At 43.2% G+C, this 15,000-nt stretch overlaps 1 protein-coding gene across 1 annotated transcript in view; it reads right to left on the reverse strand.

The window, feature by feature from the left end:
* LOC143295702 (uncharacterized) overlaps positions 1–15,000 on the reverse strand; it is a 62,216-nt gene that overhangs the window by 23,931 nt on the left and 23,285 nt on the right. Inside the window, exon 4 of the mRNA XM_076607323.1 lies at positions 1,413–1,502. Coding sequence (XP_076463438.1) covers positions 1,413–1,502 — 90 coding nt within the window. The remainder of the gene's footprint in view (positions 1–1,412; positions 1,503–15,000) is intronic.

Consider the following 15,000-nt stretch of genomic DNA (forward strand, 5'->3'; position numbering starts at 1 on the left):
ATGCGGTATATAGTGTCACTAGCCCATTGTAATGTATACACTACGTAGTTTATTCTGTTCATTTTATGTGTTTATTTCATTTCATTTTATATAAACGTTTTATACAACAACCCCCCTAAAGCAGCAGCATGTTCTCAAGGCTTGACAAGCGAGTTGGGTTTATATGAAGATCAGGCATTTTATTTGTTATTGACTCACTTGAGTAAACAAAGTGAGTCTATGTTTTAACCCGGTGTTCGGTTGTGTGTGTGTGTGTGTGTGTGTGTGTGTGTGTGTGTGTGTGTCCGTGGTAAACTTTAACATTGACATTTTCTCTGCAAATACTTTGTCAGTTGACACCAAATTTGGCATAAAAATAGGAAAAATTCAGTTCTTTCCAGTCATCTTGTTTAAAACAATATTGCACCTCTGGGATGGGCACAAAAAAAAATAAAAAAAGAAGCCTAATTATATGCAAACTGCATTTACTGTTATATTTATATTTTTTGTATTCTCTAAACTTGGCACTTTGACCTCTTATTCTGACACAACAACAAGAGGAGTCATTACAATCATATTGTGTTCAAACAGGAACTTCTTTTGCTAAGCATGGAATTTTAATTTATTTTGCAAACGTTTTGGTGCAGATAGTAAAAAAGGGAAATTACTCTGTAATTAATGCTAGGGGACTTAATTTATCACAAGTGAGTCTTGAAGGCCTTGCCTCTCTTGTTTGTTGTTGTTTTTGTTTTTGTTTTTAGCAGAAGTGACGAGGCGTGTAATCTATGGATCACACGGAACGCTTTCACACCTTGAAACTGAAACATAAACGTGTGCACTGTCAACTGACGTTTTTATTCTTCCTTTTTTCTTTCTTCTTCGTCTTATCCTTTCTTTCTTGTTGACATACCCGGATCTCAACAGGCTGGGGGGAAAAAAAATCGTTGCTGGCTACCGGAAATGATTGCGTTTGTTGAACGTTACATGAAAATAGCACGATATGAGCTCAGGCTTGTTGCTCAATTGTTTTTTCTGTCAAGACTTTGAATATTGAACACTGGTTGTTTTTTTTGTGTGTGTGTGTGTGTGCGGGGGGTGGGGGTGGGGGATTCTTCTTGTTTCTTGAATAAAAACGTTAAAACGAAACGGTAGAGTAACGACCTTACTAGTTTACATACGCACTAATGTTGACTTGCGCCGAAATTGTCATGATAGAGGAGACAGAGGAGACAGGGGGCGGGGACAGAGAGAGAGAGAGAGAGAGAGAGAGAGAGAGAGAGAGAGAGATTCAGAATGTGCAATGTGCATCTGTGTATGTGTGTGTGTGTGTGTGTGTGCATGTGGGGGGTGTTGGGGGGTGGGTGGGGGGGTTCGGAGGGGACACACACAAACACAAGAACACACACACACACACACACACACACACAACTCACCATTGAGTGTCCCAGATAGTCGGTGACGTTTTCCGAAATGTAGACCAGTTTGCCTTCCCGAGTGGTGATCAGAAGGAAGCCCGTCATCGCCTGAAAACACACAGCACCCATCTTCCCCATCACTTTCACCGTGGCTGTATCATCGTTCGTACACACACACACACACACACACACACACACACGCAAACACACACACACACACATACACACACACACACACACACACACACGCAAACACACACACACACAAATACACACACACACACACTGCTGAACGCGAGCGCGTGCACATACTGACTTCGTATAACCACATGATCAGCGACCATAATTATCTTGTAAGGGTACTGGAGTTATCGCCAATCCCCTCTTTCTCTTCCCACCCAACCACTCCAGCCACCCACCCACAGAGTCATACGTCCTATCAGTTTCAGTTTTGCCTAAAGAAACATTACCAGGCTTGGACTGATCAACAGACACCTTCAGTTTTGTCACCCTCTCTCTCTCTCTCTCACCTGGACAAAGATATCGCTCACGCACATCCGTCCAACTGCTATGCCCAATCACTGATATCATCATATGAAGGCCGTTATACCCGAGTTCAAAAGTTCAGACGCATACAACTTTAAAAAAAAAAAGAAAAAAAAGGCCGCGTTCCAAGTAAGAAAACCAATCTACTTTTCTACTGAGGAGGTGATCTGATTTGGGATGAAGAGGATCAAATAACATTGGGGGGAAAAAAAACCCATTGTGGCAACCACGCACGAACTTAAATCATGCACAGCGGCTGTTTTCCGCTCCAACATCTGACGAAGACGGATGCCTCTTCTCACGGCGACTGTCACTTGTTTGCATAATGTATGTCACACGTTCTCACAAACGGCATCATGACTCAACACACACTTGACATTACACACACACACACACACACACACACATACACACAGGCGCTCGCGCGACATTAAACACGTATTCATAATTAACAGTTGACACTGTTGCTTATTGTCCAGCCGACCGCAGAGGGCTATATTATCAAGACTGCCCAACTATGTAAAATTTCAAGCACGTTAGACACAAAACTGTCACATTTATTAAAATATATATTATATATATATATATATATATATATATATATATATATAAAGAAAAAACCCGCAAAACACATACCTTAACCATTTAGCTCTTCAATGCAACTGAGTCAAGGCTGTACTGAGGACATCAGCCCTTCCGCTTAATTTATCAACTCCAGATAAAATCGCAGAAACTGATAACAAATAAATAAATAAATAAAATAAAAAAAGAAAGAAAAAGAAAAAAAAGGAGGGCATATTGGCAAATGATACTGCAGACTGGACAGCTTGTACCCATACCAGTATTTACAATCTCACTACCAAATCGCTAGAGCAAAACAGCACATGTAGCACACCGTGGACAGTGGGAAAGAGAGAGGAAAAAAAGTCAAGACTTGCTGACAAAAAGAAAAGGGGTAGACTGGGAAGGCAGAAAAAGCTGACAATAGTGAAGGAAGGGGGGAAAAAAAAAGCAGAAATAAAGAGAACAACAGAAAAGAGGAAATTTCTCGCACAAAATTTCCAAACTGAAGAGGGTGCTATTTCACACTGAAAGATCAACGGGTAAATTCAAAACAAACAAAAACATCACTTCCCGAAATGGTATGCACATATTTAGAATTAACAAACAAACAAACAAAAGCACAACTTCCCGTGACTGTCATTCACAATCATGACACGTGGTTTTGTATTCGTTTCGTACTGTGCTCAAACAATTAACATCCGGACAAAAGAAAACAATGAAGGTGTGTGTGTGCACGCACGCGCGCGCGTGTGTGTGTGGTGTGTGTGTGTGTGTGTGTGTGTGTGTGTGTGTGTGTGTGTGTGTGTGTGTGTTTCGGGTAGAGTTCGGGTACAATTATATTATCACCAGTTCGGAGCGATATGATGATGCATTTTGAAACTCTGCAGCACGGTGACTCTCTCTCTCTCTCTCTCGTACACACACACACGCGCGCGTGCGCGCGCACGCCCACACACACGTATGACAGTTGCATCCTGTTATGGACATGTCATGTGTGCGGCGACCCCACTTCCTCACAGTCTGACTCGTCGGCCAGGCGGACATAGTTACTTCGAGGAGTGGAGGGCGACTGACTGGCTTTAAAGGGGGGAGTGGGGGGGGGGGGGGGGGGGGGGGGGGAGCGGATAAGATCCTCTTTTGGTCATGTCCCTTCGTCACAAAACCTGCATAAGGCAGGCTCAACGTTATCATTTCAAAAATATAACTGATGAAAAATAAATGCACCAGAATATATATATATATATATATACCGAACGTTTTCCCCTTTATTTGATTAATGATTCATAACTTTTCTTGAATGACTTGGTGAGCTGTCGTTTATTTCACAAAAAATCCTGCACTTATCCGCAACTCAATCATTACGATGTACCGATTTAGTCTTTTTCAGTACGTATGTACGCACGCGTAGGTACACCTGCACCGGACCTGGGATCAAAAGTCCGACTCCAAACCCATTCTGCTACCGGAGACGTGCACTCAGAACGTGGACCTTACAAACTGTTATTATATTTGTCAATGTTTAATATTCAATGCATACAATGTTTAGGTCCCCATCCCACCCCCACCAGCCAGCAAGTCCACCCATCCCCACCGGCAAGTAGTGTCGTAGAAGGCTAGGGCTATGCCGGTCGGGTGTATTCCCGGGGACCGCTACGGTAGCCGGATTGGCCTAGCTGGAGATGCGAACACACCAGTGGACTGCGCCCCATCTCCCCTATCAGCTAACAGAACATCCCTCGGTAGCCCAGCTAAATTGCACCCAACAGCAACCTCCCACAACATGACAATTTTCATGAGCATACTGATGTTGGCCATTAAGTGGAAGAAGAAGAATATATATATATATATATATTGCTGTGGTTGTTGTATGTGTTGTTTACTTCGAATTAACGTGTAAGGCGTTTGTCTACTGTGGTTCTTTACTTCATGTGTGTGACTGTGATTATTGCAGGCCTGTGCGTGGTTTACTTCAAATTGACATGTACGTATTTTATCTCCAGTGCGATTAGTGCAACTGTGTGCTTAATCTAAGTTAATATGTTAAACCTTGTACGCCGCTTATGTACACGTACTGAATGACAGTGATAATCATGTATTGTTTACGAAATTTACACCACATTTTTATTTATCTTTTTGGAGCTAATAAAGTATTCTTAACAGCTGAACGGGTTTTTTGTTGTTGTTTTTTTCTTCTTCTTTTTTTTGTTTTGTTATTTTTTGTTTTTGTTTTGGTCAGCATGCCAAACCGACACAATGAGCAACAACAACAACAAAAAAACAACAACAAAAAAACCCACCCTTGAGTCTGTTTCTTAGTTCATTCAACCACAGACATAACAATGGAACGACTATTTTTACCGCTGGTCGGGAACACTGTTCTAAAAATAGAGGGACCATTCAGCTGTATGGCGTCACGGACAATCTGCCAATCGACAACACAGGATAAAACTCCAAGTGCAAAGCTGGTGACGCAAACAGCTATATTAAGATTATGATCCACCATTGCTCAGTCAGTTGCCCTTGGCATGAAACTGCGAAGTTAGCGTTGTGGTTGTCAAACCTTTTGTCATCTTTCATTCAGTACTATGGAAAAAAAAGAACCCCCCCCCAAAAAAAAAAAAAAAAAAAAAAACAAAACAAAAAAAACAACAACAAACAAACCAAAAAAACACAAAAACAAACCCAAGCAAACAAAACAACAACAACAAAAAAAAACAACAACAAAAAACAAAACAAAACAAAAACAAAAAAACAAGCAAAAAACCCAACTGGTCTGTAAACCTGACAGCATTTCACAATCAATTTGTATGGTTTATTTTTCCGACAGTGATCTAAGTTGCGAGGGACTGCAGACAGGTAAAAACAACTAGGAGGCTTTGTCAGTTATTTATTTCCATTTACTGATGCCTGTGCAGATTTTCCTCCCTCCCATCACTTGTAGGAACCCCTCCCCCTACACCTTTTTTTTTTTTTTTAGTCATCGTAACGCATTATGTACCACACTTTTAACAAAATGTACATGGTATTTTCGTTCAATGCTGCGTGGCTTAAAAATATTTAATATTCATAATACGCTTCAGTGGGGTTAAAATCTATTTAATTGGATAGTTGGGGGGAAAATCCTGTGTGTATTGCTTAAAGAAGCAGTGATTTCTTTTCTTTCTTTCTTTATTGAAACCATATATCAAATTATGTACAGTGTGTACGCAAAACGTTTCCATAAAAATCCATAATAAATTTAGCAATCCTAATCACCTAACTATTCATTATTACTCACTTGCGTATTTTATAACGTACATGTAATTTAAAGTCAAGATTTGCTCTGTTTGGTAAGATCGAATTCAATCACTTTTCAAGTTTCTGTATTTTTCACCTTTCGTGTTTTTTTGTTTTTTGTTTTTTTTGTACTTCAATTTCAGGTGGATTTCATTTCCTGATCACTTTCCTTTTTTCCTTGTTGCTTTTCAGTGGTCGTAATTTTCGTCTTTATTCTGTTGATTACATTCTCATGTGGCTTGAAATTTCCGTGTTTATTTTACCGTTCTCGTTTTCAACTGGTTTTAATTTCGTAGTTATTTAAGATGTTTTGATTGTTTTATACTGCAGTTTTACTATTTATTTTGATGTGAGCTTAACTGTGTTTGTTTTATTGGTTGCATAATTATTCTGTGGTCTACTCGTGTCTGTGATAAAGACGACCTTGGGACTGAGCTGATTCTTCTTCCCTCAGACCCGTCTCCATTCCTACTGCGCGCGCGCGCTTACACACACACACACACACACACACACACACACTAGTATTGCCTGGTATCTACTTGCTGACTTATCTCCGGTTGAAGTTCCAAAACTGAGGTTATGTAATGCCTCCTCTGTGTGGAACTTATACATGACCTTATCGCTCTCCCCCTATCAGTTAAAAAGAAGACTTGAATGTTGTGGACGTTTACAGATCATGTAAACCAACATCATTCAGTTCTCAACACTGCGTAAGTGGGCTGTCGGTCATTCTTCGGGCGTGATTAAAACAATGTTCTGTGTTCCGTGATTACAAAATTACACTGCTGGTGACACAATTCCATTTTTACGCAAGCGTTTTAGAGAGATAAGGGGGGTGGGATGGTGAGGGGGTGGGATTACGACAGAGGGAGATAGGGAGAAAGAGAGAGTGGGGCGGGGGACGAGGTCCTGCGTGTATCCTGATTATTTCGCAATCAGGTGCTGGCTAAACATTGTTTAACTAGTTACGGTACACAAACACAACCCAGTTCACTCACTTCCACTCAACCTTGCTGCGGTGTATTTAGGTTGCGTGTGAAATCATTCTCTGCCCTCCTCCTCGCTCTTCAGACCTCCCCATTCACTCAGCCGTTATCGACCTGAGCCCCCAGTCAGGTATGCCTGCCTGCCTTTCCACAGATAGGTTACCCAAGCAGAACCTTTAAAACCTTACCCCCTCCATTTAACTGACTCCGGTCTATATAGCTGACAAGGATAAAGGAAAATAACAGTGGGAAATGTTCCCTGCGATCAAGTGATTCGCTTTCTTGCACAATTCACAGGGAGAAAGCAGAGCCGGGGAGGTGGGGACGGGGCGAGTTACTGGAGGTGGTGGGCGGACCACTTCAGGTTTTAAGTTCTTGAGATGGCTTCTGGTATCCTTTTTACACGGCAGCAAACCTGGCAAGAAATCTCTGTCCGCACCTCAGATTTGAGTGATTTTTATCTGTCTGCAAAGAAGCCCTGCAGTGTTCCTTTGGCTTGTTACTCCTCAGATCTGAGTGTTTTTATCTGTCTGCAGTATTCCAATGACTTGTTTGTCCCACGTCTGAAAGCTGTCTTTTGTCCGGTAGGTAGTGCAGTGCAAGACTAGTCATCTTTGTTCCCGGGTCTCCTGACCATTATCTTTCCAGTGACCACAACAGCCAAGTTATGTTACCAAACTGGATTTCATCGTCTTTGTTGTCAGTTGTTTGGGATTCCCATATATATATATATATATATATATATATATATATATATATATATATAATTATATATTCTTAATTTGCTTCCCCCACCTTCTCGCCCACCTTGTAACTCATTGAAGCTGATACATTTTCGTCACTGAAACAAACTTTCGATTTTTTTTTTAACATGAGCTCCGAGTTTTACTAAATTATCTTAAGTGAGTATTTAGTTTTATCCAAACAGTTTCAATACACTTACAACGGAACTGCGACAGTAAACCCTGCCTTTGTGCATTCTGTTGCCGAAAAAGTGGCCGGTTTACACACACACACACACGCGCGCGCGCGCGCGCAGCTACACCATGCGTGACCATGCCGAGAACGTCTGCTATGGTGTCATACAGAAGCTCTCTGGTTTTGTTTGATTTTCATTTAATGATAATTTTGATATATCCTGGTATCTTTTTTTCCTTCAGTTTCTTTTTCTCGTGTGTATGATTATTTGGACGTGTATGTGTTTTGTAATGTTAACAGAAAATTCTGAACAAAAAAAGTTTGAAAAAAGCTGTCTGTTGTGTGTGTAAACTTCTCGTGACCAACACCTACATGCTGATGAGCCTAGTGTTTTGCACTACCTATCGATCTATCTACTTCACTGGTTGTTCTTAGTTTCCTGGGTTTCTTCATTTGTTGCGTGCGTGCTTGCCTCCTCCCACTTACAAAAATATTTATGTAGCCGTGTACCGAGTGGTTACTGAAGGGTACGGCACAAAAGACTTAACTAAATGATTGATTGAATGAAAGGATAGACAAGATCCCACGCACAGGCCAGGAACATATAGAGGCCAGTCACAAATGGGTTTTTCTATTGTTTTATTTACAATATTAGATGAGAAGAAAACCTAAGAGAAGAGAAGAGAAGAGAAGAGAAGATAAAAAGAGAAGAAGACAACTAGGAGAAGAACTAAGAAGGAGAACTAAGAAGAAGAAATAATGAGAAGAAGACAGTGCAGCGATACGTAGCGAAGGTGTCAGCTGTTGTGGGGACACACACGACACACTGCCCGCGACACAGCAAGAGAGAGAGCAGGCTCTGGTCAGATGACTGACCAGGTATGAAATGACCACTCATCATTCACTGTGCCAATTTATGCAAGTTTAGCGGACCGCAAAGTGCGTCACGTGTGCTTGCAAGCAGATCGTCACTAATCACGGAGAATCCGATGACAATTGTGTTTGTTACAAGGTGTTCAGTGACAGATTTCTAGATGATTACTGAACCGATTTGCATCGGATAAGTTGCAAAAGAAAGAGCTCAACGCCTACTTTATAATGAGTGTAAAATGAAGTGTTGATTATTTAAGATGAATTTATAATCTTAATTTAAGTCACCTGAACAGGGTCAGTTTTAACGAGCTCGTCGCTGAAAATTACAAACTGCGTTAAATCAGTTTCACGTAGGCGAACATAAATGGAATAGATTTAAAGATGGAATTAAGACGATTCTGCCAGTATATAATACTAGTAGTTTACTGATCTGACAAAAGAGCTATTAATTAAATACTGTGGAACAGAAACACAAGTTTGCTCTCAGCCAATGACGTATCGCGACGCGACACTGGTCGAGCAGTTACCAGGTGGTCTGGCCAGGACAAAATGATGTAAGCAGAGTGACGTCACATATTCTGTGCAAGGGTTAGGACAAGAAACGTCGTCTGCTCTGGCTTGTGCGTGAATAGTGTCGGAGCAAGCATAGCGCGCTTGGTCACACCTCCCCCCATCTTTTGAAATCCATCGTCCGCGATGGTTAATGTAAAGTAATTCTTGTGAGGAGACTTAGCTGAGCATCAAACAAGAATTATTGGGCAGGTAAGGGAGATAATTTAGCTGATAACTGATAGCTAAGTGAATGTGAAATGACTGCAACATTCTTATGAACAACACCCTACTTCTATATGCAAAGCGACATTAGCCAGGTTAAGTTACGGATTTGGTCTAAGTCGAATGCATCCTAACTTAACTTTGAAGAGTTTGATATAGAGAAGGGGTCCCAATTTGGTAAATACACTATGAAGATGGAAAGCATTCATTTATGTGCCTATCAGTCTATCTATCATATCACTGTCAGACACACATATAAACAGGCATACATGTATAAAAGCATAGATTATAAACATGAATTATGTGAGCATGTTCATAGACATGAAAACATAAAGCATTGCATAGGCCATATGACAATGATAGGTCATAGGAAAGGCAAGAAGGTAAGAACAGAATAATTAAAAAACTGATAAAACATGAATAATGCATCACGACTGTCTCTGCTGCAAAAGAAAATTAGTTTGACCAGTCTCAAAACACTGTTAGTGGAGTCCTGGTTGCCTGTCGTGTGGATCGCCTTGGTGCAGGATCTGGTGGTAGTGGAGGCGGCTCTGGTGCAGCTCGCTGGGTTGGTGTCCTGGGTCTTGGCATGGGCCTGGTCAGCCACATACCACTGTCACTATCGGTATCAGTGTCTGTGTCAGACACTTTGTCGCCCTGGTGGTGCAGTGGGACCGGGTCTGTAGGCTTGACAGAGGGTGGTTGTTGGCTGGACCTCTGCAGTGCGGGGCTGATGACAGGTGGGGACAAGTGTGGGACGACAGCATCAGGTGTGGTGCTGTGGCGCCTCCGTCGTCTGCGTCTCCTGCGTCGCTGGTTTGGAGCTGGTGCAGTTGGCGTTGGTCCAGGTTGCCCAGTGTGTGTGTCAGTGACACACTGGTTGTGGGCTGGAGCTGCAGGCTGGTGGTCAGCATTCTGTCGCCTGGCCTGGTAGCGTCGCTTGTGGCGACACTGGTGCTCTGTGTGGCCAGACCTCTCACACCAGACACAGTGCGAGGGGTCTGGGGTGTGCTCAGCAGCACAGCGTTGAGGATGAAGTGCTGGTTGTGGAGGAAGTGGGCTGTGTGCTGGCATGGGTGACTGCAGCTGACGTCGCAGGCTGGCGTTCTCAGCTGCGAGTGTGGCCAGCTGAGCTTCCAGGCGGACAACAGTAGTGTTGTCTACGCCGGGGCAGGTGTTGTAGGTGTGGCTGTCCTCCCGCAGCCATCGCAGGGCCTCCTTCTTTGTTGCCTCGAAGGTGGTGTCAGGGTGGTCGCGGATGAAGCGCCTGACATCGCGCCTGAGTGCAGCTGGCTGAAGGCCTCTGGCGAAAGCGTCGCGGAGGATGGTCACTGGCACCTGCATCACCCCATCTTCAGCCCTGTTGACCTTGGTCCACAGGTACCGAAGATGTGATGCGTAGTTGGTCACCGTCTCCTTGGGCTGCTGCTGCCTGTTGAAGAAGGTGGTGGCAAGCTCTGTGGCATCTCGCTGATCTCCCCAGTTCTCATCAAGAACCGCAAGGATCTTGGCTGGGGTGTCCACGTCAGTCGCTGGCAGCCTGACGATCTGCTGGCGACATCGGCCTGCAAGGGCTGATATCAGCCAGAGAGAGGCTGTCGCGTCATCCAGGGGCTGTAGCTGGAGAATCAGTCTGGCCTCACTGATGAAGTCGTCGACCTCACTGCTGCCTTTCTCACCGGATAGCGTCGGGAGTTTGGGCAGGAAGTCAGTTGAAGCCATCTTGATGTGGGCGACGTTTCTTCTTGTGGACTTGATGTACCTGCTGCACTGTCTTCTCTCTTCTCCTATGTTAACTATCCCTATATGACTGTTAGTACAACCTCTTGTCCCTGTACGATCCTAGCTCACAGCGCCAAGTATGTGATAGAGATTAGCTTGCCTAGGAGCTGTGATTTATTAAGAGATATTAAAGAATTAGCACATCCTATGCTCACAGCGCCAAGTCGTAACAAGGTACACTTGGTGGTAAAGGGCTGTGGTCTTGGGATGGATTGAATTTGGATAAAAGAATTGAAACCTTAAAGGGAATAATTTTGGGTCAATCTTGTGATGGATCTTTATCCTGTCGTAAGAATATTCTAAAGGATCAAAATCCTGTCGGCGACGCCACTTTTGTGGCCGTGTACCGAGTGGTTCTAATAGGGGTACGGCACAAAAGACTTAACTAAATATGATTGATTGAATAAAAGGATAGACAAGATCCCACGCACAGGCCAGGAACATATAGAGGCCAGTCACAAATGGGTTTTTCTATTGTTTTATTTACAATAGTTATGAAAACATAATAAAAGAACTAAAAGGAAGACATAAAAAGAGAAGACCTAAGAGAAGAGAATAGAAGAGAAGACAGTGCAGCGATACGTAGCGAGGTGTCAGCTGTTGTGGGGACACACACGACACACTGCCCGCGACACAGCAAGAGAGAGAGAGCAGGCTCTGGTCAGATGACTGACCAGGTATGAAATGACCACTCATCATTCACTGTGCCAATTTATGCAAGTTCAGCGGACCGCAAAGTGCGTCACGTGTGCTTGCAAGCAGATCGTCACTAATCACGGAGAATCCGATGACAATTGTGTTTGTTACAAGGTGTTCAGTGATAGATTTCTAGATGATTCCTGAACCGATTTGCATCGGATAAGTTGCAAAAGAAAGAGCTCAACGCCTACTTTATAATGAGTGTAAAATGAAGTGTTGATTATTTAAGATGAATTTATAATCTTAATTTAAGTCACCTGGACAGGGTCAGTTTTAACGAGCTCGTCGCTGAAAATTACAAACTGCGTTAAATCAGTTTCACGTAGGCGAACATAAATGGAATAGATTTAAAGATGGAATTAAGACGATTCTGCCAGTATATAATACTAGTAGTTTACTGATCTGACAAAAGAGCTATTAATTAATTACGGTGGAACAGAAACACAAGTTTGCTCTCAGCCAATGACGTACCGCAAATGCGACATTGGGCGAGCTGTGAGCAGGTGGTCTGGCCAGGACAAAATGATGTAAGCAGAGTGACGTCACATATTCTGTGCAAGGGTTAGAAGTGAAAACGTCGTCTGCTCTGGCTTGTGCGTGAATAGTGTTGGAGCAAGCATAGCGCGCTTGGTCACATTTATAAGCGTGTTTTTTGGTCTGAATGTTTAATTTAAGAAACAGAACAAAACACAGCGTTCGAAATACGACGTCTTGAAAGACCCCCCCCCCAAAAAAAAACAAACAACAACAACAACAGGATGACAAAGTCCAGCGCTTACAAATATTTTCTTTCACGCAATGCATACGCTCAACCAACACAATGGCGGAAGATGCGCAGAATGTCTAAGAAAACTTGAAAAACAACAACAAACCTTCATGGGATGCACAGGCACATATAATCTGAAGATCACGCGCTCGTCATGTGGATGAATGAAGTGGAACGAGATATTCGCTTTCGCTCTGATGACAGGCCACGTTTTTATTTCGCTGGAGTCAGCCACCGAGTCCAAAAACTTAAACTTAATTCAAAATGTTTAATCTAACGACTTCTCACACATGGTGGCCATGTGAAGATGTCCAAGTTTCCACGTAAGGTAACGGAGGTTCGGCTTCTATGCAGTGGATTGTCAAAACAAACAGCAGCATCAACAACATATAACAACAAAAACAGCTCGTGGCATGCGTATTTTCAATGGTCACAATATACATGGTTCTGATGAGTCTTTATTCGGAGACAATATCATAATTATCATACATCAAGTGTGTGATGAATTGTTCTGTTGGTTCAGTTACGCCGATGCAGAAAAAAACATTTTCAGGACTAAGTTTGTAAACAGGTCCCAATCTGTGACAGTGACAGCCCCTCCCCCTGTTGTTAACTTTAAACTCCTGACACTACACCTGTCGGGATCCCAGACACACACGTCACGTCATTCATGACGAGGTGGGCGGAGTGTTGTTTGCCAGCGTCACCTTCCATCAACAACACCGTAACACAGCAGTCACTAAACCACATGTACACGGCTTATGTTTTCATACACGCACACCCACACACACCGCTCCACTTTCTGACCTAGTGCTGCTAGCTCCTTGAAATGAATGGGCTGACCGCAAATCCTGTGTATGAACAAGCCCCCTGCCCTCCCCCATCCCACCTCCCCACCGTCATGTGACTGTCCCTTGCTGTGTACTGCTCACATAACCCCGCAGGGTCGCAAGGTGGAACGCCACAAAACATAACCCCAATCTCTCAAAGACGGACAAAAACACATATAATTTATTGCACAAAGATTTTATTGGACAGAGATCTTACTGCACAACAGTGTGTGTGCCAGTGCCTAGGTTTGGGCAAAGCAAAGAGCCTTGAAAATTTGGGTTCACTCCTCCTTAACCGTAGTGTAGGCGCTTTGACCAACGCTCCGAAGGCAAGGCAAAGCGGGCAAGGCAAGGTTATTTTCATGTGGCCTCCTGGAGGCACTGACACACTACTGACATACACATCCATCTTTCCACCTTCTAGTTTCTATTTCCCAACAGTTGTCTGTCCACCTATTTCTGTGTCTTTCCCTGTCTCGCAAAACATTAAACCAAACCGGACCACCTCGCCCACTTGGCCTCTTTGACCGACCGCTGAAACGTGTGGATCAACCCTCCCACTATACGTGACAGTGTTTCTGAACAAAACATACTGCACCAGCTCCCTCTTCCTACCGTAAAGCCACAACCAAGTGATAGAAAAAAAAATATCAGGCTACAATCTTCTCTGCAACTTGTTTCCAACCATGTAAAGAGAGCGAGTTATTATTACTATTATCATTATCATTATTGTTATACTGGGGGAAGAGGTGGGGGAGATGGGGAGGCGTGGGTAGAGGAGATACTTCTCGATTTTTCTAAAACACTCCAAACCTCACTATCTTGCAGCAGCGAGTAGGAAAAGAAAACGGGGCGACAGATAACCTTGTTTCAGATGTCTCCCACTCACAATCGAACGTTCTCAGGCCTACGTACTCTCAAAACGGACGGTCTCGTCGCCTGCAATGTAAGATTAGCTACGTCACATTACAGGTGTACAGACAGGTATCATTATATCAATGTGAAAAATGACACCTGTTGATCTCGATGAGGTCAGTTGAGAGATAACAGACATTCTCGAAAAGTACAGACAAGAGGGCTGGAAGACAAGGTGGGGGAGCAAAAGAGAGAGAGAGAGAGAGAGAGAGAGAGAGAGAGAGAGAAGGGGAAAAAAGGCCTTCCTAACAATACACTATCGTAAGACACGTCATACAACTGACTATGCCTCAGCACACTGACGTGCATGATGCTTGGGAAATGATGCAATCCCTGCGACAAGAGAGACAACTTTCCTTGCTCCCCTTCCACTCCTCCCCCCCTCTCCACGCCCCCAACACAGTCAACGAACAAACTGGACAGACACACCCACACAAAAACAAGAAACACCTGGTGTGGTGTGGTGCCGCAGCACACACAAGTAGCGACGCTGTGGGTCTTATGTGCTTATTGTATGCGTTTTTCATGATGTGATTTTATGTGGTATCTTCGTGTATACTTGAAAATGTACATCATGTCTGTTAAGTGTTCTTATTTTTGTCGGTCTTGTAATCTACAAGCGCATACAGTTTCTCTTCAAAGATAATAGAATTGACTAGATATAACAGGTCGCTTCG

The sequence above is a fragment of the Babylonia areolata genome, chromosome 21, assembly GCF_041734735.1.
Source record: "Babylonia areolata isolate BAREFJ2019XMU chromosome 21, ASM4173473v1, whole genome shotgun sequence".
In the NCBI taxonomy this organism is placed as follows: Eukaryota; Metazoa; Mollusca; class Gastropoda; order Neogastropoda; family Buccinidae; genus Babylonia; species Babylonia areolata.